Source organism: Camelus ferus, chromosome 12, assembly GCF_009834535.1.
Source record: "Camelus ferus isolate YT-003-E chromosome 12, BCGSAC_Cfer_1.0, whole genome shotgun sequence".
NCBI classification, from domain to species: domain Eukaryota; kingdom Metazoa; phylum Chordata; class Mammalia; order Artiodactyla; family Camelidae; genus Camelus; species Camelus ferus.
Genome location: NC_045707.1, coordinates 45,795,649 through 45,819,245, shown reverse-complemented (window position 1 = coordinate 45,819,245; position 23,597 = coordinate 45,795,649). Strand labels below are relative to the sequence as shown.

At 38.3% G+C, this 23,597-nt stretch overlaps 2 protein-coding genes across 9 annotated transcripts in view; one reads left to right on the top strand and one right to left on the bottom strand.

The window, feature by feature from the left end:
* Window positions 1–13,316, bottom strand: part of FGD6 (FYVE, RhoGEF and PH domain containing 6) — a 97,869-nt gene extending 84,553 nt beyond the window's left edge. The window contains exons 1-2 of one of the 3 annotated variants that reach the window (XR_004324728.1): window positions 12,809–13,316; window positions 5,197–7,609 (exon numbers count right to left, since the gene is read on the bottom strand). Coding sequence is in view for 2 of the 3 variants with exons in the window: in XM_006179870.3 (XP_006179932.1) it covers window positions 5,197–7,609; window positions 12,809–12,824 (2,429 nt within the window). In the remaining variant the exon portion in view is untranslated. The remainder of the gene's footprint in view (window positions 1–5,196; window positions 7,610–12,808) is intronic. The other 2 variants (XM_006179870.3, XM_014555204.2) reach the window with 2 other exon arrangements.
* A 29-nt stretch (window positions 13,317–13,345) lies between these two features.
* Window positions 13,346–23,597, top strand: part of VEZT (vezatin, adherens junctions transmembrane protein) — a 62,395-nt gene continuing 52,143 nt past the window's right edge. For 4 of the 6 annotated variants that reach the window (XM_014555203.2, XM_006179868.2, XM_014555201.2 and 1 more), the window contains exon 1: window positions 13,346–13,471. In XM_014555203.2, the coding sequence (XP_014410689.1) occupies window positions 13,436–13,471 (36 nt within the window). In that variant the 5' untranslated portion in view covers window positions 13,346–13,435. The remainder of the gene's footprint in view (window positions 13,472–23,597) is intronic. The other 2 variants (XM_032493604.1, XM_014555202.2) reach the window with 2 other exon arrangements.

Here is a 23,597-nt window from a genome sequence, read left to right as displayed (position 1 = left end):
TCTCTAAAAATAAAGCCACTTTTTTCCCCCAAAATGCGCAATATCAGCTATCTCAAAACACTGTATTTTTACCAAGGAAGATAGGATGTGTGTGTGTGTGTGTGTGTGTGTGCGCATGTATACACAATCACAATGTAGAACATCTGTTCTTCCATCTCTGACTAAAAACTACACCCTCTGAAAGTATAAAGCAACATTCTACCACATGAAAACGTGTATATTTGATATAATATCTCTTATTTGTTTTGGTGGGAATGAGACCCAAGTAATACAGTTGACAAAATATTTCAATGTAACTAATTCCTAATACATATTTAAAAGGAAAAAGAAAAGCTTTTTTGCCAAGAAATAAAATCCAATGTTTCTAGCTGTAGTTTCAAATGTAGGATAAGTATATAAACAAACAGATTTGCCAAAACTCTGTGGCTATGATTTCAACACAAGAAACAGAGAGTTAAAGAGCCATACAAATTTTTGACATTTCCTGAGCTGATTCTGAAAATAACTCACAGGAAAGGGCTGCTGTTGAGATATATGAGTCCCAACCCCCAGCCTCTAACTGCACCTAATCTTACTGGTGCTATGACAACCATGAAATGCTCATTAGGGCTATTAATTTATACTTGCATCATTCAATTAAAATCCAATAAAACCACCAGATGGTAAATGTAACCCAAGAGAGATATCTTCTCAACTGGGTCTGAAGATTTATAACACAAATACCATAATGGGATTTGAGAGGACCTGTAATGCCATTTGGCAGCTCTTTAAGCCCAGTTTTGTGTTTAAAATAGGGAGAAAACAAACAATGAAATTGCTCTTATCAAAGTTAGAAAATGATCTCCTAAATGACAATCCAATCATGTCCACTTTATAAGCCTTGTGTCACCATCTCTGTAAAGTCATCTTTAATATCCTGCTTGGGGTATAACCCAGACAAAGCTTGAACTATTAAAACCATGTTGTCCTGTAACTGGGACATCTCACTAGGCAGAAACTTGTAGGGAGTAGCGCCCCGCTCCAGCTTTGAATGCACAGTGCTTGACACATGGTCAGTATTGGGCCGTAAATAAACCAGAGGGCTTGCCAGGTTACCCAGGAAAACCCAATTACCATACATCTTCTTTGAAGTGCTTATAAGAACAAACTAAAACAACAGAGGAAAAGCCTGGAATGTTTCCAGGGAAAATTTTTCTTGGTTATAGAATCAAGAAATCTACAATTTTAAGAGGAAAATTTCAAAACTTGGGTATTACAATTTTGTGATTTGTCCATAACTCTTTAATATCAAGGGCCCAAACTTTAGAAACTTCCTCATGGAAATCAAACTGCTTAAATAATAGGAATAAATGAACACTCATCACTGACATGCCAGTGAGAGAGAAAGGCCCACAGCCTGAAAGTTGTTTTAGATTTATTATGTCTGAAACATTTTGGGGAAGAGGGTAACTGTACCCAAAACTCACCAGAATACTACAGAGTGGCTCACAGCCTTATTTCCAATAAAATTGCTTCTGAGAACCTAGAGCAGTGACCCAATGATGACCTATCTGGGGATACCTAAAGCTACCATTTCTATGGCTTCATCCTCCTTCACTTGGAGATGTGGCTGTTCCGCCTTCTTAGTACCACTCCTTACCCATCCAGCCCCCTCGCCTCCCAGTTTCTTTCACTCACCCTAGCCTGAGGTCACCAAGTCAATTAACAGAATCACACAAAGGAACCTGGGGAGGGCAGAGAGGGAGGGACAGGAATAATAAAGGAGAAAGGGAGGGGCAGGAATAATAAAGGAGAAAGGGAGGGGCAGGAATAATAAAGGAGAAAAGGAGGGGAAAAATCCATTGCATATTAATTCCCAACCACATAGCCCTCCCCTTCTCCTTACCACTCTCAGTGCCTTACAGTAATTCTCAGACCAGCCCCCAGTTTCCTCATTCTTCCTTAGTCACCTCACCCTTTCCACAAACCCTGCTGCCTCAGACCCTGCGGATTTGCTCCACTGATACCGTGGTGCTCAACTCCACCCTGCACCCTGGCCGCCAAGTGTCCTGTATCAGCACAAAGCACTGAGGGGAAGAATTTACCTGGGAAGGGGGAAGGGAGGCTAGTACAGGACTGGTTACCAGAATTGGGGGCCAAACTGGGAACTTTAACACTATTTCCAAAAGTGTTTCTTTGGGATATACACTCTGAGTTCCAAATTATCATGAAGTTTTAGAACACAATCCTTTTTGGAATCAGAGACTGCCTACAATTATGTCCTAGTAAGTTATAAACACGTTGCTATAAATTTGTAAATGTTAAGTTGTTGGATTCATGAAACATCTGTACTTTAAAGAAGTGACTATACGCTGCCCCAAAGCTTGACAAATGTCTGTTTACTAATCCAGAATCTGGTTGGTTACACATGTAGACTCCATAAAACTAGTGTGTACCTGTGAACCAGTCCCCCACGTAAGACCCAGAATCTTCCCTGAGGCCTAAGAAACTATTAAAGGCACTCTTGATTTGCTCCAACAGAAAAATCCTGTTTTTCTGGATTTCAACCCAGAAAAATGAGTCCATTTGTGTTTTTTTCTTGTCATTTTGATTTTGAGTTAATTACTCTAAGGCACAGGCCTATATTTTCAACAGCCAGATTACCAAACAGGATTTTCACTTAGACCCACTCAGCTGACCTGAAACGGATGTCCCACTTCTCATTTACCTTATTTTGGGGTGGCCAGGTGTCCTTCTCATGAAGGCTTGAATTTTGCTTTCTCTTTCTACTCGATGTTGTTTACAAAAGGTACAACCTCCCAAGCAAAACTGTCAGTCTGGCCCTACGACTGAAGGCTTTTGATTCAGCAGCACATTTAGGCATCTCGGGCCTGTTTAGGGCTCCAAGCTCCAGGCCTAAACAAAAATCTCCATGGAAAGCTAAATTCTAAAGCAAGAGCTCACCCACTCTTCTCCAGGCTGCCCTACTTGACAGCCTCAACCTGTCCAAAGCCGCCCTTGGTTTCCTGCGGCCTTGAGAAAGAACTCTCCTTATGAATGCCATCCAGCTGCATTGGCTGCTGTGTGCATTAACTCCTTCCATCCTGGTTCCCTCCACCCCATCAGCAGTGCCCTAAAGGCATAAGAAGCATACCAGATAAAGGACAAGTTTCAGAAGTTGAAAGCTGGTGTCAGAGATAATGACAAATCCTCAGGATTAAGCCTGAGGGCCAACAGGAAATTTATATCCAGGGCCAAACCTCCAATTTTATGGAAAAACTTCATTTTAGCTAAGGATGGTAGTATGTCACCAAGAAGCCAAATTCGTTCCTCTTTCACACACACACATACACACAATACACAAAAGCTTCTTAAAAGAACAGTACCAACAAAACTGTTTTATGGAGAAAAGAACAGGTGTGAAAATAGACTTAAAAAGAAAAAGTTGGATACTTAACTCCATTTTCCATTACAACATTTATGCGAAGGAAGAGGCTTTTGCCTAGGTACTAAGGTTCAGAGAGTAGACAGTTGTAAACAGAATGGAGCTGACTATGAGAAAAGTTAGGCCAGAGAAGCAATTCTTTTACTGGTTAAAGGAGAAAGGGCAGAGAGGATTACAAGTAAAAAAAAGTGCTAGGAAAGCATATGAAAGTTAAAAGAACATAGAACAATTTATTTTACTTGGTGCGATGACTAAGATTTTGCTTAACAATTTTATTTATTCAATTCACCCAATAGTCTTTTTTCGGAGGAAGCCTCTACTATGTGCTGCATATGTTAATATTTCTACAAAAGTCCCATTTTAAGACCTGACTACTTAATGACTTGAAATTAGTGACTTAAGACATAGACTTCTAATGAACTCATCTACAAAACAGAAACAGATTTGCATAGTAAACAATCTTATGGTTACCTGGGGAAAGGGGGTGGGAAGGGATAAATTTGGGAGTTTGAGATTTGCAAATGTTAGCCACTCTATATAAAAATAGATTTTTTAAAAAGTTTCTTCTGTATAGCACAGGGAACTATATTCATTATCTTGTAATAACCTTTAATGAAGAAGAATATGACATTTTTAAAACAAATATATGTACATATATGCATGACTGGGACATTGTGCTGTACACCAGAAATTGACACATAGTAACTGACTGTACTTCAATAAAATATATATATAGAAAGACTTCAAGAAGAGTCTGTGTGCTTTGTGGGTTAAACATAAAGCACAAGCACATTAAATACAATATGCCAAAACTCCCTTTGTGACTAGGGAGAGAGAAGGAAGCTGCTGCAGTGGTTGCTTCCTTTGCCTCTTTCATTCACTCTCCTATGCCTAACCAATGTCTACTGATCCCTACTAAGCTCCTTGCTTGGTCTCATGCAGGACAAAAAGACACGACTAGAACTCTTCATGAAGCTTATGAACTGAATACCAATTAGACATACCAATAAACAATCCTACCATAAGACAGGCTAAGATAAAAGCTGTAAGGATACCACAGCTTAACTGGGAGGTCAGAATAGGAAGTAAACATTCCCCACTAAGTAACTGTAGAAGCTTCATGAAGTCAAGGATTGCTGAGCTGGACCATCAAAGATGTATAAAGTTTCAATAAGACAGATGAAGTAGGTATGTATACCAGAGGTAGGAAGTACATACACAAAAGTGACAAAGCACAGTAGTTATGCTTTTCCTGCATTTTTTCTATGTCCATCTGAAGTTAGTAATTAGCTTTCAACAAGTAAAATAAGTAATCCTCAAAGAGTAGTGAATTCTGCAAATTTAGGGGTTTTAACTAACAAGGGCACCATAGGTAAACACATAGATTTCAATAACTTCTCAAATTTCTTAGACTTAGCAAGTAAACCTCCTTGGATTGGTCAATTTCCTCCCCTAGGTTCTCGCTGTGACTTCCAAGTTGGTGCCTTGGAGGCAATGAGCTATCTGTTCTAGGTCTTTCTTGTAGTACTACTACTACTGGTTCAAGTTCTTTGAATCAGCTACCAAAATAAGTCAATTACGTAAAGGGATTGTGAATACTCATTCCAAGAGACTGCACTTTGGAATGATTCAATACATGCTTAACTAAACCACTCTCTCACCAAGTGATTTTTCCTCACATGTGAGATTTTAACCTATCTCACAGGGTTGCTGAAGGTTAATTTCAGCGATGCAAGCAAAAGTGCAGTGTCTGTCTGATGTCTAAGTGTTACCTGGAATGTTGATGCCTGGGTCCAAGTTGCAGCTGGCTATCTGGAGCTTCATATGGCTCTTCTACTTCATACACATTTGCATCAGTGTCCTCCACGCTGCTGGAATTCTCTGACGTTTTCCCTACAGCCATAATAAATGGCAAGTTTTCATACTCTGGTATTTCCTCATAATGGCGTATATTTTCATATTCAGGTACACAGCCACTTGTAACAGATTTGCAAGGGGCTTGAGATGATGACTCTCTGGAGAGCATCTGGTCATCCAAAGACTCAGCTCTTGGTCCATTAGCTGCACTGGTCTGGCCCCGAGACTTTTTCCTCTTCTTTTGGGATTCCAGGCTATAGTTGTCTGCGGAGTATGCCTTGATGGGTTTATTTCTCTTCTCTTCTCCTACCAACAAGCCATGCCAATCACTTTCACTCCCTTTTCGCTCCCCACCCAAGAGGTTGCCTGAGGTTGTGTCTCCGAGTTGGCTACTCTTGGACCAAAATTTCTGGAAGTCACTCTTCATGAAACAGATGGACAGCTTCATGTTGAGCAACTTCTTTAAAGAGCTTTTCTTTTGAGAGTCTTTGCAAGGCTTCGTGCACCTTTCCATATCCACAGCAGATAACGATTTTGCTCTAGGCTTGGTGAGGGCAGTGGAAGGCTCACTGTTTGAGGATATGCTGACAGACTTTAAGGACTCTGGGTTCCCTGAGAAGGGTATAATGGGATGAGGTAACTTCCACACTGGCTTCTCTGAAGTCCGTTTAGGCATATCAAAAGACGGTGATACACCATGGTTTGGGGCACATAAATGTTGAAGGTGATTTCTTTCTAGACCCTTCTCTGAATGTTTTTCTTCATTTGAGAGATAAGAACTTTTCTCCACAAGCTCCTCTGAGGCAGCCTTCTTAAGCACTCCTGCAGCAGGCAAACTGTGTCTCTGAGGTTTTTTGGGGACAGTTTTTGAGGAACTTTCGCCTTTTATCATAGACTCCTTTTGCATTTGAGGGGCAGACACTCCCTGGTTACAGGCAGTAGGCATATGTTCACTGCAAGTTAATTTGAGCTGCTTAGGCAAGCTCATAGATAGAGTGCTGCATCTTATGAAACTGTTTCCTTCGTCCACAGCAAGTGACATACGAGAACCATCTACTGTCTTGTCAGAACTCAAATCACAGTCTGTCTCTAAAGGAGGTGCCATTTTTTCAAAGGAAGATGTTTCAGGACACAAGGCTTTCTGTGAATTGACTAAGTTGTGTCTGTCCCCGATGGAGTCCACATTCAATTCACTTTCATTTCCTGGCCTCACTTTGTCTGTCTGTTCCTGGTTACATAAGATATTCTGATGACAAACACTAATTTCATTATTTTTCAAACTATCTTCGAAAAGACAAGAGCTACTGTCTCCATTCTCCGGTTCTTCGGTAGTCTCACTAGGAGTATCTATATGCCTCTGGCGCAACAGACGTGCAGCTCGTGTCTTTCTGGGCTTGGGAGTTGGAAATTTGGCAGTATATGGCACTAAGTGAATTTCTAAGGGACCAAAGTCTTTGACTGCTGATTTCTTACTATCTCCATCTGAAGATAAAAAAGCACTTCTTTTACCACTGTCTAGAGCTTCTTGTTCCGATGAATGAAAGCAAGTATGGCATTTTTCACTGTCATCCCGACTAGTTTCAAAACTTTGAAATTCATCACTAGGAAACTGTAGGTGGCAATGGTGATGATCAGGAACTTTTCCAAAGCTGGACAGGGAGGGTGACAAGTCTGCAAATTCAATTCTGAATTGTCTTTTGGAATTACAGTCTTCATTCCTTTCTGGGTTGTCTGTTGATCTATGTTTCTGTGGGAAAATAGAAGGTGATGTTTGTTGTGTTAAAACATCTTTGAGCTTCTCTTCCAGGATACTTGCCTTTAAAACTACTTCACTCTGGTTCTTGACCTTTTCACCATTAGAATCACATTTACTCTGAATTTTTACAGCTGAAGAGGACTCGCCAATTTTATTATTTTCTAAATTTTCATGTATTTCCAGGGGCCCTAGGACAAGCTGCTTGACATACAAATTCTCTCTGTTCCCAAGCTTATGGTTACACTCAGAACGGCGGGAACACACTGGTAAAATACAATCACTGCTCTGATGCCCTACGTTTTTGCAGTTAGAGTTGTCAGAGCTGTCAGGTGATTCCGGCTTATGCTCTTCCAGGTTCAGGATGATTTTCCTTGAGGGTGACTGCCTGGTGTCTTGAACAGGTGAGGCCTTCACAACTTTTGGTTTCGGAGCTATTGCCGGTTTGGTTTTCTTTGCTGACTGTGGAACACTGGAAATCACAATATCAGGTTTAGGTGCCACAGGAGGTGGAGCTGGCTTATTATTTGCCACCATAAACTTTGGTTTGGGGGCCACTGGTGGCTTCTTAATTTCTAGAAAGGAAAAAAAAACATTGATGACAAAAAAAAATCAAAGCACAAGATGATAAATGATTAAATTTGATAACATTTTTACTTTTGACAATGTGATGAACGTGCATTTTACTAGACAGATTGTTACATTATACAGAGTCAATTATTACTCTTGACAATTCCTTAAATTTCCCTTCAATGCCAGGATACATAGTTTTGGGTATACTGTACATTGCTTAGTAAGTCCAATACCATTTTTCTTCTAACTCTGGAAGAGATTACCATATCTTCAGTCAACACTAAATGAAATAGTAGACTTCTGCTTGAGGTCTGTATAGTAGGAGAAAGTACTTCAGTTAATTTGCTGAGTGCAAGGAGTTGAATTTGCCTATAGTTTATGTAGGATGCAACTCTTTAAATGTCTGATGTGAAAAAGCTGTATTCTTCTAACTCAGTGACATATGGTTGAGTTGTATAAATGTCTTAAAAAGGAATACAGTAGTCCAAAATTTTCCAAACTTAAAAACTGAGAAGTAATGATTCTGTATTATTTGAGGCTCATAATGAAAACAGTATTTTTTCTGTGCAGGGTTGTCAATTGGGAATTTTCATTATAACCTTTCAGTGACCTTTATTTTTAAAGTCACATGCCTAGGCTCTACCCCACATGATTACGCCATGTACCATTCATTAATAACCACTGTTCTACTGCATTTAAAAGGTGGCCATAATTTTTATTACAGCAACTCTTCCTCGACATTCTATAAAAAGTACTTAATGAGCACCTATTATACTGTGCTAGACTTGTATAGACCTGCTCCTAACCTAAAGCAACCTGAATGAAAGCTTCACACAAAAGACCTATAAAACGAACTCATACACGGTCTGAACATCCATGCTTTTGTAAAGTTCTTTTATGTTTTTCCACCTATGCTATCACTTCTCACCCAGTCATATTTTCCAAGACTTGAGATAAATTATATTTTATCTTATACTTCTTATACTTGTTTGCTTCTCCAACAGGATCCTTAATAAAAACTTAATTTACTGAAAAAAATAGACAACAACCTTTCAAAATATCTGTTGCACATTGTTTAAGTACTTGAACACACAGAGGCTTTGATTCTTCATTTGGTTATGATTTTCTTTTCAACAAAGGAAATTAGTCACAACACTCACACTCGGGAAGATATTACAAGGACATGAGTAGAAAAAAAAAAAAAAAAAAACAAGAGTAGGGTGCTCTACTTCCTTCCACCAAGGAAGGAAGAATTTCCCAGACCCCTTATACCATGTGTTCAACCCAGATCACCTGATAAGATGCCTTCTCACTCGATTCCTCTGTATAACGTTACGATAAATTTAAAAAGACATGAAATATTTCCAAAATAACTTAATACAAATTCCCAAAGCTACACAACTTCAGTTAAGTATTCAACAAGCATGTTATTATTTTGTTTGTTTTTTTAGGTAGAAAAAATTATAAAACCATTCAAAGCCTAATGATAAAGCCTGGTGTAATGGTCCATTAAATTAAACTCTTGATCTATTAAGTAAAATCTTAAGAGAAAGTATGAATACCCTAGGCCTCTTCCCAGCCTCCCCTCTTACCCAAGAAAACAAAAACTGACAGACCATCATGGTCATGATGATTTCATTTCTGTAACCATTTATGAAAACATGCTTCCTCTGGGCATTTTGAAGGACTAAAAAAGAAAATCCATTTTGAAATATGGAAAGAGTTCTGTAGATTGGCTACAAAGCAATGTGAATCTACTTAACACTGCTGAACTGTACACTTAAAAATAGTATAGATAGTAAATTTATGTTAGGTGTATTTAACCGTAACTAAAAAAAAGAAAAAAACCCCAATCCCCTCACCCCCCACCAAATCTCATTAAATTAATCTTTTACTTTCTGAATCTTACTACCTTTTCAGAAGTTTCAGGGTCATTTAACCAATTTTTGCTATTTTAATTCAATTGGTTTTTAATCTTTGTTGTCAGTTTTACTCTTTTCTTGAGATGTGTTTTTGTATACAAGTCTGCTTCCAAGAATCATAAATTTCTGTTCTTAGTGTCCTAGAAATACAATTAGCTACATATGAGCTATGGTTGATTACCAACAATTAGAGCACAGCATTATGTACCTGACTGTCTCAATACATACTCACTGAATTAAATAAGTAATTGCAAACTTTGGCTTACCCTGCTAGTTAACTGTGTATTGGAGGAAGCCGATTAACATAACCTGGAGGGCTGGCTAGCATAATTGCATGCCAGTGTGCAGAACTGGCTGCCTCAGTTTCCTTACTTGTAAATGAGGGAGTGGAGAAGATCTCTAAAGCCTAGATGATTCTGAGATGGTAACTTCTGAGACTATTTGCTTCAGGAGAACCCTTAGATTCTCTAGCCCCTTTGCGCTGTGTGTACCTCCTTCTGTCTTTACCACCAGAAGGCAAGCTCCAGAAAGGCAGACACTTTTTCTCCTCACTGTATCCCCAAATCTGAAAATGGGGACCTGGGAATAGTCAGAGCTGCCACATACACATACTCTCTAATATGTCTCATAACAAGGTATTTCTTTTAAAAAAAAATCAATATCCATTTTAATGTAGGATGATATTTTAAAAAGTTAGCAGGAATCAACTTCAATAGGATTACTGAATAAGCTCTTAATTATTATTAGGAACAAGTGTTCAACTAAGTCACTAGTAAACAATATTTGAAATCCTTCATTCTTCTTCTTTAGTGGCTCTATTTTGAAAGTCATTATATTATGGTCTGTTCCAATGTCAAACTCTTGAAATAAGTGCACAATGTTTGGAAATGAATCCAGCACCTTTGGATCTTAATACTGTATCAACAGTCAGACCTGAAGCTTTTCAGAGCACAGCAGCAAATCTTTTATTTACACAGCTGTTTGGCTCCAGGGAAAAATAAGGTAAGAAAGTAATGCACTAGTACCATTTTACTAACAATTACAAACATACTCGTCATCTGTTATACACAGATGGCCGTGGTCCACGTGCACACTTTCTTAGTTATTGGACCAGCCAAAAAGCAAAGCACAGGCATTAATGAGACCTGTACATGTTCAAAAAGATATGAAATATGTACCAGTTCTCCTTCTTCATATACTGATTAGAATAATTCTAAAATCTCTACTGTGGGCCTACTTGTTCACAGATGCTCTTCTTCAAGATAATATAACTTAGATGTTCTACAACATTTTTCTTATCTCCTTAAATTAAGCCGACCAACCCAAATACACAGATTAGATTCAGTGGAAACAAATATGCCCTCCCCCAGTTGAAAACAACTTTCCTGAAGTGTTAATGAATTTGAATATTGTTCCAAAGAGCATCATAAACAGTTTGTAGGAATGATGAACACATAATTTTATAAGAATGAGATGGAAATAAAACCCTAGTTCTTTTTCAGTCTCCATTTAGACATGAGAAAAAATTATAATAAATTGTAACAGATGGGCAAACAAAAAAGTAGTAAATGTCTCAGCAAGACATGCAAAAAACCAACTAACTCAGCTAAACACAGGAAGTGTCCCTCTTTTAAACACCACAAAAATGTCTGTGGATTTCTTTAATTGTAAAGTTGATAAAATATAAAAATAGCTTGCATTATTCCAGAGTAATTCAAATGAAAGAATCATAAAATTCCAGACTGAGTCCTAGATCAGGTTTACATATTTAAATGTCAAATTAAATGCTTCTGTATCTGTTCATTACAAACTGTAAAGACTGGAATTCAAAACTGACACATAAAAGGCATGAATTTTAAATGTTCGACACTCCAGGGGAGATTTAAAACTGGCTGGAAGGTTTTTAAAATTTCCAACAACTTCAAATTTAAATTACATTAACCTTACTCATTAATAAAAAAAATTTGAACAAAGTGAGGCATAGAAATTTAGGATGAAAATAATTCACCTGACGTAAGTAAAAAAGCCTCTCTTTGGTACCGAAAAGAAAGTTTATAAATAACAATTTCCAGTATACACATAATATCGAAAAGGAAAGATAGTACTTAGAATACTACTCAGGAAATATTCACTGCTTGCTTTCTTATTCCTATTGGCTAACTTCTCGCCTTGTAGTTGTAATCTGATTACACCTAGCAGTACAATGCTCCGGCATATCTAGGCTTTAGAAATAACACAAATCAGAACGTTTAGAGTGCTGTTTGACAGTTTCAAGTTGCAGGAATTTAAAGCAAACGCCAAGAAAAGCTAAGAAAATTTAATGCGATACTTAAGCACTAATTCTAGAAGTAACTTTGCAGGGAAGCTTTACACTATTTTACTATAAAATGCCTAATGAAAGTTTCTTCCTTACAAATTGGTCAAAAACATTATTTAAAAAACTTAATACTTAATACACTATTAAGAGCTGGTTTTAAAATTAACCTATGTTTTTATAAAGTTAATTTAACACCACGTTAGTAATTATTTTGGAAAATAAGAAATGTTCTTTAAGAATGTTTAGAAATACAATGTCCAGAATTGTTCAAAATCCACACAAAGGTAAATACAGCCTTTGCCATTTCGATGAAGAGAAAGGATGGGAAGCAGACAGAAACTAAGGCTTTGTTTACACTAACCAGGTAGAAATAGAAATAAAATCTTAAAAAATTGGGTGCAGATGAACAAAAACCTTGGCATCGGCAATTGTACTCCTCTCCTCCTCAGGTAACAGGGGGAAAACCACCAGGTCAGGAGTAACAATGTCTAAACCTCTTCACTGAATAAGAGGAAGGGCTTCCAGTCGATACCAGGGTTAAACTGACTCTCCATAAGCGCCGAGTTCAACACTCCGGGAACATTGCCCTTTCCTAGAATAACTGATTTCTTAACATGGGAATCTAAACTATTTTCACACGCAAACGCAAAGTCGCTCAAATTTTAGCAAAGAGAAAACGCCCTCTTTACACTTCCCGTTTCACCTGGCGCAAAGAGCCCCCAACACGGTCTTCCTTTAAAAGGAGGTCGCGAAAGACAAGATTTTCGAACAGCCCCTCTTGTCAGGAAAGCACGAGAAAATCCGGCATCAAACGCAGTCTGCTCCGCACTTGCCACAGTCCTGGGGGAAGGTAGAGGCAACACCGCTACCCACCCCAGAGGAGAAAGAAAAGTTGCTCCAAGCCCAAGACCAGCAGCGCTCCCCACAAACTTTCCAGCGGCAGCGCGAGCGCCGTCACTTACCCGCGGCAGAGGTCATGATTCCCTCAGGCAGCTCGCTTCCCCGCTCGCCCCACTCACTCCATCGTTTCAAAAGCTTGGGCAGAAGAGAAAAGCCCCAGCAGAACCCACATTCCGTCCAGCAGCGCCGCGGCGCAAACCGAGAGCCGCACAAAGGATGCGGCCGGCTCCTGGGACCCGCGGCGCTCCCGGGCGCGAGCCGCAGGCGGCGGGCAGGCGGGCACGAGCACCGCCCAGCGTAGCTCCGGGCAGACGGCCAGGCGCGGGCACGAGCAGTGTTCACCGCGGCTCCGCCAACGCGCGCTCCTCTCGAGCGCAAAAAAAAAAAAAAAAAAAAAAAATCAGTGCTCCAGGCGCCCCCTGTCAGTCGCGGCCGTAAAAGGCGGACAAAAGCCCCAACCTCCTCCAATCAGAGGGCCCGAGCTTCATCCTGCTCCCTCACCTCCCGCCCACAAGCTCACGATCAGCTCCAATGAGAGGGCCTAAGGGGTAGGGACCGTGATCTGCAAGGCATTCTGGGAATTGTAGTTTTCTGGGCACAGGGGACGGGCAAAAGCAAACGCCTGGGTACCGCCTGTTCTCCCGCCTTCATTTCCCATCGTGCTGAGGCGGGTGGCATGGCGGAGAAGGATGACACCGGATTTTGACGAAGAGGTGGTTTTTGAGGTAAGGGGAAAATGGCGGTGGGTGTGAATTGCCTTTGTTTGAGAAACACGAGGGAGAAGGCTAGGAGGCAAGGCGAGGGGCCGATCCCAACGCGAGGGATAGGGTGACGCGCCTGCTGGCCTCAGTCACCGAATCTCCGGGATTTCCGGGCCTAGCTTTGGGCACAGGCTGACAGGTGTAGCCCAAGGCGCCCTCGCCACGCCCGGCCTCTGCCTCAGGCTCTCCCAGAATTCCCATCCTGGCTGGTGGATGAGAGCCCTGCCGGTTCCTTTCCCCGGGGTGGATGCGCCGCGAGGAACTTCGTCTGGCTGGGGCGGGGCCCAGTCATGCATTTTGGATAATAACCGTTACAACTTAGCCTTCCCCTTATAATCACCCTCGATTTGGGGAGGGGTCGGTATCCAGAAGTGCCCGAGGTCACCGTTCACGGTCGAGGCGTGGCTCTCAGAATGGAGGCAGCAGGTGCCAGTTTTCTGAAAAGGTTTAAAATCTGTGTGTCGGACCTACTATGGGTAATTAGGGCCAAAGCATCTCAACATCTAATTCTTTTGTCCTTTGCTGTTGCGTTAGGTGTATAGCCAGTTCTTCTGATTTGAGCCTCCGGGTGTGAGTGCTTTTGTGTGGGTCTATTTTAAGACGTTCTCTGCCATCTTGAATGAAAAAAAAAATCAGGCTAGTGTTTTTGTTGCCATTTATCTATCAGACTCAGGTGAAAACTCACACCCCTGTTATAAGGCATATTGTATACTAAAGTCCATTCATCCAGCTAGGTTTTAAAAATTTTAAGAAAAGAAACGGCCCATTCCATACAATCAAAGAACTAGGCAGTAAACAGCACAGGATGATAAATATGGAAATATGTAGATACTGTTATTGGAGGATTGATCTGGAAACCCCCCTCTGTTCTTGTGGCCTTGGAGAAGCTACACCCAGTAAATGATACTGGAGGTGGATCTGGAACTATGAATCTGTTTAGAAATATGGAAGGGAGAGAATGCATTACAGGGAAAGAGATCAGAGCATGCCAACTTTGAGAGGTGTGAAAGTATGTAGTGTTGATTTTTTCAGGGATTTCAGTGTGGAGTGTCACTATATAATGTGGTTTGATGTGGTTAGAATGGAGAAGTAATGGAAGATAGAGCCCTTTTACCAAAACGGTGAGTTTGGGTTTGAGGAGCTCAGCAGGAAAGAAAAGCGCCTGAGTTTTGGAAATGAGAGAAGAAATAATTGAATAACTGGACGGATACTCCTAAGGTAAAATTGAGGAAACAGTTACAAGATTGAATGTGGAAGCTGAAGGAGAGACAAAAATCTATGTTGCTGAGATTGCTAGAGGAGGAGGACTGGGAAGATATATTTTTGCCCTATTATTTCCTTAGATATCTGAATATAATAGTAATACATGCGCAAAGAACATTTCACTGTAGAAAACAGTCCACAAAATTAAAATCATTCATTATGTTACCACCCAAAGATGGCCACTATTAACATTATAGTATGTGTTCTTACAGACTTTTTTCTTCTCAAATGTGTGTTTAAATGTATGTTTGATATTTTTTAACACACAAATCACATAGGATTTTGTATGTATTTTTCAATTAAATTTATCATGAGTCTTTTCCTATTCATCACTCTTTGAAAACATTATTAATAACATAATAGTCAATCATGTATATGTATCATAATGTAACCATTATCTCATTCTTGGATAATTATATTTTTTCAAAATACCATTGTAGTCAACACTGACGTAAGTCCATCTTATGCATCTGTTAAATTCATCTTACGCATCTAACTGCATCTCTGATTTTTCCTTAGAATAATTTCTTGAAGGGAAACTAGTGGGTCAAAAGATAGGAACTTTTTTAGAGGGGAGGATATAGCTCAGTGATACAGTGTGTGCTTAATATCCATGAGGTTCTGGGTTCAATTCCCAGTACCTCCATTAAAATAAATAAGTAAATAAACCTAATTACCCCCCAATTTTTTAAAAAAGATATGAATGTTTTTTAAGACTTATGCAGAAAGGTTATACAAATTCAAGCTTCCCTGAGGAATAAGGGTATTATTTTCACCAAATCCTCAGCAACAACCTCATTCATTTCCTTTCATCTTTGCTAATTTGATAGGGAAAATAGCATTCTGCTGTTCTAATTTACATGTTGTGTATTTATTGGAGACTTTTAAATTTCTTGAACATTTCTTTTTGCCCATTTTCCTATTGGACGTTAGCTTCTTAAAAATTGGTTTGCTTAAGTTTTTCATGTTACTTCGACTTATCATACTTGTGGAAACTTTTTTCAGTTATTTAATTTATTTGCTTTTTGTTATATACATTAACTTTTATCATAGCATAAGATTGGTAAGAAATGTGCAGATTCATCAGTTTTCACATGTTGAATACACCCATGTAACCAGTACTCACATTAAGAAACTGAACATCACCAGCACATCAGAAGCTTCCTCCTACTCTGTTTCAGTCAATTCTTCCCACCCCAAAGATAACCATTATTCATACTTATAACTTAGATTCATTTTGTCTATTTTTACAGTTTACACACTGTGCAGTTCTATTTGTATATGCTCTTTTTTGTTTGACTTTTTGCTCTCTGGTTTTGTTTGTTATATTCAGTCATATGGTCATGTGAGCATTTTTTATTTCTCTATAGTATTCCATGTGAATATATGACCATTTTTTTAATCCATTCTACTGTTAATGGTCTTTGGGTCTAACGGTTCCAGTTTGAGACTACTATGAATAGTGCTACTGTGAACTTTTCAGAATATGTGTCTTATTGAACATATCCCTGTTGGCTGTATACTTAGAAGTGGAATTGCTGAGTCACAGGAAATGTATATGTTCACCTTATGTAGATATTGCCAAACATTATTCCAACATAGTTTTACCAATTTATACTTCCACCAGCAGTATAGGAGAGGTCCAGTTGCTCTACTGCCTCACCAACACTTGCTAATTTCAGCCTTTTTTTTTTTTTAAACCATTCTGGTAGGTGTGTCCTGGTATCTCCTTTTGGCTAATTTGCATTTCCCTAATAAGGAAATAGACAGTCTTTTTATATGTCAAAGGACCAGTTGTATATCCACTTTATTCAAGTTTTTTGCATATTTTTATTTCAAGTTATTTCTTACTACATATTTGAAGGTGTTCATTACATATACCGGCTGTAAGTCCTTTGTTGGGTATCTCTACCTCAAATATCTGGACTTGGGAGATGTGTGGCACCCTCTCAATTGTTAGTGTCTTTCAATGAACAGAAGCTATTAGCTTTATTCACTCCAAGTAAACTTTTTTCTTTTATGGTTAGCACCTTTAAAGAAATACTTGCCTATTCTAAGGTCACAAAAATCTTTATTTTACCTTTTGCTTTTAGATCTGCCATTGATCTAGAACTGATTTTTGTATGGTATCAAGTAAGATCATATTTTTTTTCCCACATGGATGTCTACATAACCTGGTATTTTCTGAACAGGCCATCCTTTCCTCCCTGAACTACAATGTAGCCTTTGTCATAGTTCAGGATATCTTGTATGTGTGGCTCCATTTCTGGATGTTTTCTTTTCCATTGGTCAATTTGACCATCCTTGTAGCAACACCACCTTACTTTAATTACTATAACTTTATAATAGATCTTAGTATCTGATAGGATAAAACCCATTATTTTCCTTCAAGATTGCTTTGGCTATTCTTAGCCCTTTGTATTTCTAAGCGAATTTTAGAATAAGCCTGTCATTTTCACTTAAGAAGAAGGAAACTTTCAAGATTTGATTGGGATTACTTTGAATCTATAATTAATTTGGGGAGACGTGTCATCCTTACATTACTGAATCTTCCAAACCATGAGCATTTTTATTGCTTGCCATCTGAATGAGTCGAGCAGTTTCCCACCACTTTCTGCGCTCTAGGACTGATTTTACAAACTGGGAATACAGAGGAGGGAAAAATTTTCCCTGCACCCTTCTCAGTTCTTGGTTGACACCCCTGTAATAAAAGATAGATTGACAAGAAGAAAACAAACAAAAGTTTAACATTAAAAAACAAAATTCAGGGGGAAGGCATAGCTCAAGTAGTAAAGTGCATGCTTAGCATGCATCAGATCCTGGGTTCAATCCCCGGCACCTCCTCTAAAAATAAGTAAATAAATAGGCCTCCCTCTCTCCCCCCTAGAAAACAGACATTACCTGTGTAATTGATGCTGAGATTTGCAGCAGAAAAAATATTTATTCACAAAGCAGCCAAGGGAGAAGAACAAATTTCAAATCCACCCTCTTGAAGGTGGGATATTTATGGGAAAAAGGAGCAAGGTGCTCTTAGGTGCCGGGAAGGGTAATTGGAGGTAGGGAGAAGGTGAGATAATCAGTGTTCTGTGCAGGCATATCTGGATTACATGCTTCTTCATAGGATGCATATTCAAAAATGGAGGCCCTTAGCATGATCTGGGTGGGGGTGGGAGGTTGGCCATCTGACATCAAAAGGTCCTTCATCCAATACTTGAGCAGGCCCAGTTTTAGGATTGGTGGTCCCGACCAGTCTTAGCCAGCTAGAACTGGACAAGAGCTGATTCTAAGTTCCTAAAAACCAACTTAAGCCCCTACCCCATTACTACAGTGTCCCATACATCAAAAGTGTTATCTGTGGGGTGGTTAAGGAGTCTTGTGACATATTACCTAGACTACATGAAGCTTGGAGTGTATACAATTAAGGAGAGGGGGGAAAATAAACTAAAGCAAAGCAAGCTTGATCAGTTTACAGGCAGAGAGGTTTTAACAAGCTGTTCCCTTATCGGTTGTTCTCTAAGACAAGCTCAAGAATGTTAGTTGTCAGTTTCTGTTAACCCTATGAGGTATGATTTCATCTCAGGGGATGGTAGAAGATGAGGGACCCAATACTGAGAGATCATGTGGAGGACGGGGGACTCTCTTACTAATCTAACATAGCAGGGTTCTTAGTAAAACTAGATTTTGCAAGGAAATGCACAGATAGGCTTAGGAGAAATTTCAGGAGCCTGACTAAAGTTTGGTCACGGAACAAGTCTTTGTCAATACCCAGGGGAAAATTCTAACTCTCCAAAGTGGCTTAGAATTCAGGCTCAAATACCATCTCAGTTGGTGGGAGGGGTGGGGGTTGGTGAATGTAGACCTTGTAGAGGAGAGTAAATGTTTATTTAGGAAAGATAAATGGGCCCTTAGAAGATCAGATGATAAGATAATTTTTGACAAAATTTGTCTGGATGTGTAGACTTCTAGCCTCCTCTTCTGTAATAAGAGTCAGTCTTCTTTGGTTGATGAAACTACCAGGGAGGGGATTTATGACAATTGAGTTCCTTTTGGAGGAGCTCTCTTTAGACAGATAGGCGGGGAATTCAGAGAAAGCTTTTTCCTTCATTTGCTTTTTTCAAGTGCCCGCAGCTCAAAATAATCTATATGCCTAAGTGGCATATTTTGGGTGGCGTATTGTGCTACCTTTCAGGAATGATATATTCCTTGAGGGCATAGCTAAATTGGCCTTTAAACTATCTAGACGTTTGCCAAGGTGGAGGAATGGATGTTGCCTACAGGTTGTAAGCATTCAGTAAATGTTAGCTATTATTAAATTTTTTCCCCTAAATTTTTATCTATGTTTTCAAAATTATTAGTGTTAAGTGTTCTTAGTAGTTTCTTAATTTTTAGTCTCATTTATAACACTAATTCGATCTTATTACTTTTGTTTATTCATGTCCTTTCTTTGTATGTTGCACAACTTTGCCACAGTATTGACCTATCAGATAGATTTTTCAAAGAGCCAGTTACTGGTTTTGTTTGATTAACTTAATTGAATCTGTTTGTGTTAATTTTTTTTGTTTTATTTTTGACTTTTATCTATTTTCTCTTTTCTACTTTGTGTTTACTTTGCTGTCTTTTTCTCTAGCTTCTTTAGTTAAAGACTTAATAATAAAAATAATTTGTAAGGTTATAAATTTCCCTGTGAGTACTGCATTGACTGTATTTCATGAATTTTGAGATGTAGTCTGTCTCTCTCCATTGTCTCTGCCACAACTGCCTCTGCATTTCCAGGAAGCTGGAGAATACGTACTGGAATACTGCTTTAGAAACATTTTGCTTCCACAGCTTTGTTTAGTAGCAGGGGGTGGGGAGGGGAGCCAAATTAACAGGAAGTGGACTTCTGCTTCCTTCCAAATTGGGGAACCCTCATTTATATCTAGAACCCTAGCTGTAAGATAATTTGGAAAATATTCCTTTTAGCTTTTCCATCTCTCTCTTTTAAAAAAAAAATTTTTTTTTAATGGAAGTACTGGGGATTGAACCCAGGACCTCATGCATGCTAAGCATTCACTCTGCCACTGAGATATTCCCACCCCCTCCACCTCTTTAATACAAGAGGCACACTAGGAAGAAATGTAGTATAGAAGCTGAACAAACAAGCCTACCATATCCATCATAGAACTTAAGCTCTCTTATCCTAAGAAAATTTAACTGAGATATTTGGTATGTTCGGTTAATACTGTTATTTTAATGAATCATTTATGTCTTAAAACTTAGAGAGTCATGCTGCATTAAAATTAAAATTTTAAATTTAAAATCAAGCAAAGTTTTGGAAAGTATTCTAATCATATCCTTTCCCTATTTAAAACTTGCTATTTGAAATGTCTTAATACCCATTTCCTTGATTACTAGTAAATTTTACTATCTTTTCTTCTAATTTTGGTATTTTGTGTTCTCCTTCAGAGGTCATCTTTGAGTTCTCCTAGTCTGGGAGGACTAGGGGTGCTCTGAAAAATGGTGTAGTAGAAGAATTAAGAAAAAGAAAGAAGAGTGAGGTTCCCAGGCCCAATTCCCTGTGCTTGCCCTAGACTCTGACCACCTTCATTTTATCAGGACTATATTCCCTATATATCTTCACAGTTAATTCCATTATTTTAGAGCCTGGCTGCCCCCTAGAGGCTGAAGTGGGAAGGACACCATAACTTCACACAGACCTCTTAGGCTGAGAGACAACAGGACAAAGTTTAGGAAATGACGGACACCATATATATAACGTGGGTATGAAGCAAAAGAAATACAGAGACACCAATATTGTCATTAAGATTTTTTGAGAGTAAGAATGCTCTACTCACCTTAGGTGTTGAAGTTCTAGTATTGCTCATTCATAGCTGTTGGATTTTTTCATTATAAATTAAGAACAAACTTTGGGTCATTTATCCTACCTTGAATCCTACTCCTAGAGGGAAGAGGCCTTGAAAGTAAGTGCTTTTTATTTGACAGATGAATATTTCTACCTCTTTGCATTATTTTTAGTATGTCTAAACCATTTTTGGGGTAACTTTCTTATAAGGACAGTGTTGTCCTCAAGGAGTCTTTTACTCTAAGAACTCTCTGTCCTTGGTAGTTATATTTTCTTTTTGGTGTTTATTAAAATTCATCCTTTTTTCCTTTGTTCATGACTGGGGAAGCTAACTGTTCAGAACTGGGAAAGCCCCTCTTGTCTTGATTTCTTTCTTACCTTCATCCTTCTCAGTAAATTATTGAATGTTAACCCTTTGTTGGCAGTGTGTTCAGGTTTAGTTTCCCCCAATCCCTGGCACTAAATCAGTCAAATAAACATGAGATGGCTCTCACATAATCTCCCATATTTAAAAGAACATTACAAAATTCCTCTCTTGCTCGAGAGGTTCTCCTTTCTTGATATTTTTAAAGGTTATTATATGTATTTCTAAGGAACAGTAAGGCATTTTTTGTAAGTAACATTTGTAGTTTCTTTCCCACTTGCATTATTGATTTGACTAATGGAAGGAAATTGTTTTTGTCTGTATATGTATACATTGATAATATTTGCTATTTTGATGATGGAACTTGCTGTCTGGAATAATTATACATATAAAATTTCAGGTATTGTTATATCATCTTATTTTTCCTTAAAATTTGTTTTCAGTTACCTGTAGTACATAAAGCTTTACAATTGTATTATCTAATTTACTTCTGAGTCATAGCATAGCAAAACTCATCCTTTTATCACTATCTGTAATGGAAAAAATATTTGTTAATGGAGTTGTTAAATTAGAACCCTATTGACATAAAAGATCAACCATTAAGACCAGGGTTAGTTTGTCACCAGATGTGCAAGACTAAATTTGTTTAACATGAGTTATAAAATTTTTCTTGGGGAACAGGTCTTTGCATTTTTCTGTCTGGATCATGTTTCTGTTATTTTGGCTTCATCATGTATCCTCAGAGCTCCAAAACAGATTTTAACATTTTAAAAAATATATAAACATTGTAAAAGGTAGTAAGTAGGTCTCTCTTTTATATATTTTTATTGTATTTATTAAAATGCAAGTTCCCTTGTCTCAAGCTACGATACACAGTTCTTAAATTATTTTTAACGGTTATCTTAGTATCTTATGTAGTTATTCATATAATGAAAGGCTTTCTTTTTTTAAAGCATTGGGGAAAGGAGACTAGACTAGTAGTCAAGAGATTGACACTTAATTAGCAATAATTTCTTGAATAAATCACTTAATTTCTCTAAAGCTTGCTTCCCATCCATTATTAAGGAGTTGTATCAGATCATCCTTTAGTATTAAATTTTTCTTGAATCTGGTAGGCTGGTTGAGTAAATGAGAGTAGACCCCTTGAGGCTTCCATTAATTAGGAAGTACAGGAAGAGATTCTGCTCATTTCCAGTCTATTTTTAGATCAAAAGCCCAGGCTCAATTTTAGTTTTCCTGGTTCTGTACCAGGTGTACTCTGAGTTCCCAGAAGCAAATCATGCCTTAAGGATTTAGGAGAAAAGGCCCAAAGCTCAGTGTACTCCACAAGGGTATGCTGTTAGTGTGCTGACTTCATTGCCTCTGGATTTTTAGGGTATTGCTTATATAGTTATTGTTGTTATTCCCACTACAGGAGATCAAAATGCCCATTAGTCTTATTTGAAATAATATATTTGAGGATGTCCTTTATTTTTAAATCCACATTGTAATTTATTCACTGACAGTCTGACTAACTATATCTTACTGTTAGGATTTTGCTGACAGATCTACAATTGTTACTCATCTCTAACACCTTTATTAAAGTGGATTTTCTACTTCAGTATGTATCTTGCCATGTTCTTTTGGTTTTACATTTCCTTATAGAATCTCCCTGATTGTAGGGAATAATGAATCATTTTGAGAGAAAGGTCTCCCCTTTATCTCCTAACAGAACCATAAATTCTGTCTGCACATATTTTATTATTATTATATGGGACAAAGGAAAAAAGAAAATAAGTTTGGATAGCCAATATCCAGACCTCATTTTAATGTTATTTACTGCATGTTCTTCTCACACCCAACATTTTGCCAATGTGTTTAACCTGGCTCTAATTTTTTTTCTAAAGCATTTGAAAAATGATAGTTTTCCTTCCTCACCTTGCTTCTGTTCTGCATTCAGTAAGTGCCCAATATATGCCAGCTGATAAACCAGATATTGAATAAGAGTAAGGGTAGCATCAGAACTAGAGAGGGCTCAGTCAAGATTACTATCTTCTCTTTCCTTGGTTAAAACCAAGTCCCTGTTGCTCTTTACTTTTAGTCAGTTGAGCCTATAAGCTGTGTGAGTAAATCTTCTCCCTTTGCATCTCTTCATCTTTCTTTTAATGGATATGTTTTGTTTTGGACTAGATACTGTTGTACTTAAGTACATTTGTCCTATCATATAGAAAAAATGTAAAGTTAATCCTTTAAAAACTTTTTGTTGTTCATAACATTTCATGGAAGATTAATTGCATAGGATGAATTACTGTTGGGAATTATCAGAAGCCTACAGCCAGGAAAATTTATGAATATATATCTTATCTGCTGCTGGTTTAAAAAAAAACCTAAGTAAACAAAAATATTAAGTAATATTCTCTAATGGCATTTTTAAAGCCCCACTCTCCCTATTACTACTTCTGCAGTTACGAAGTAATACTGAGTGGCACTGAAGAAATTGAATGTTCAGATTTTTTCAGAGTTGCTTCTGATAGGAAAATGCTTAGTAATAATGAAGACACACCCTCCAGTTCAGTGGCCATTTTGTAGTGTAGTCCTGGAGAAACAAGTGAAAACCATCAAAACAAGAAGTATACAAATCA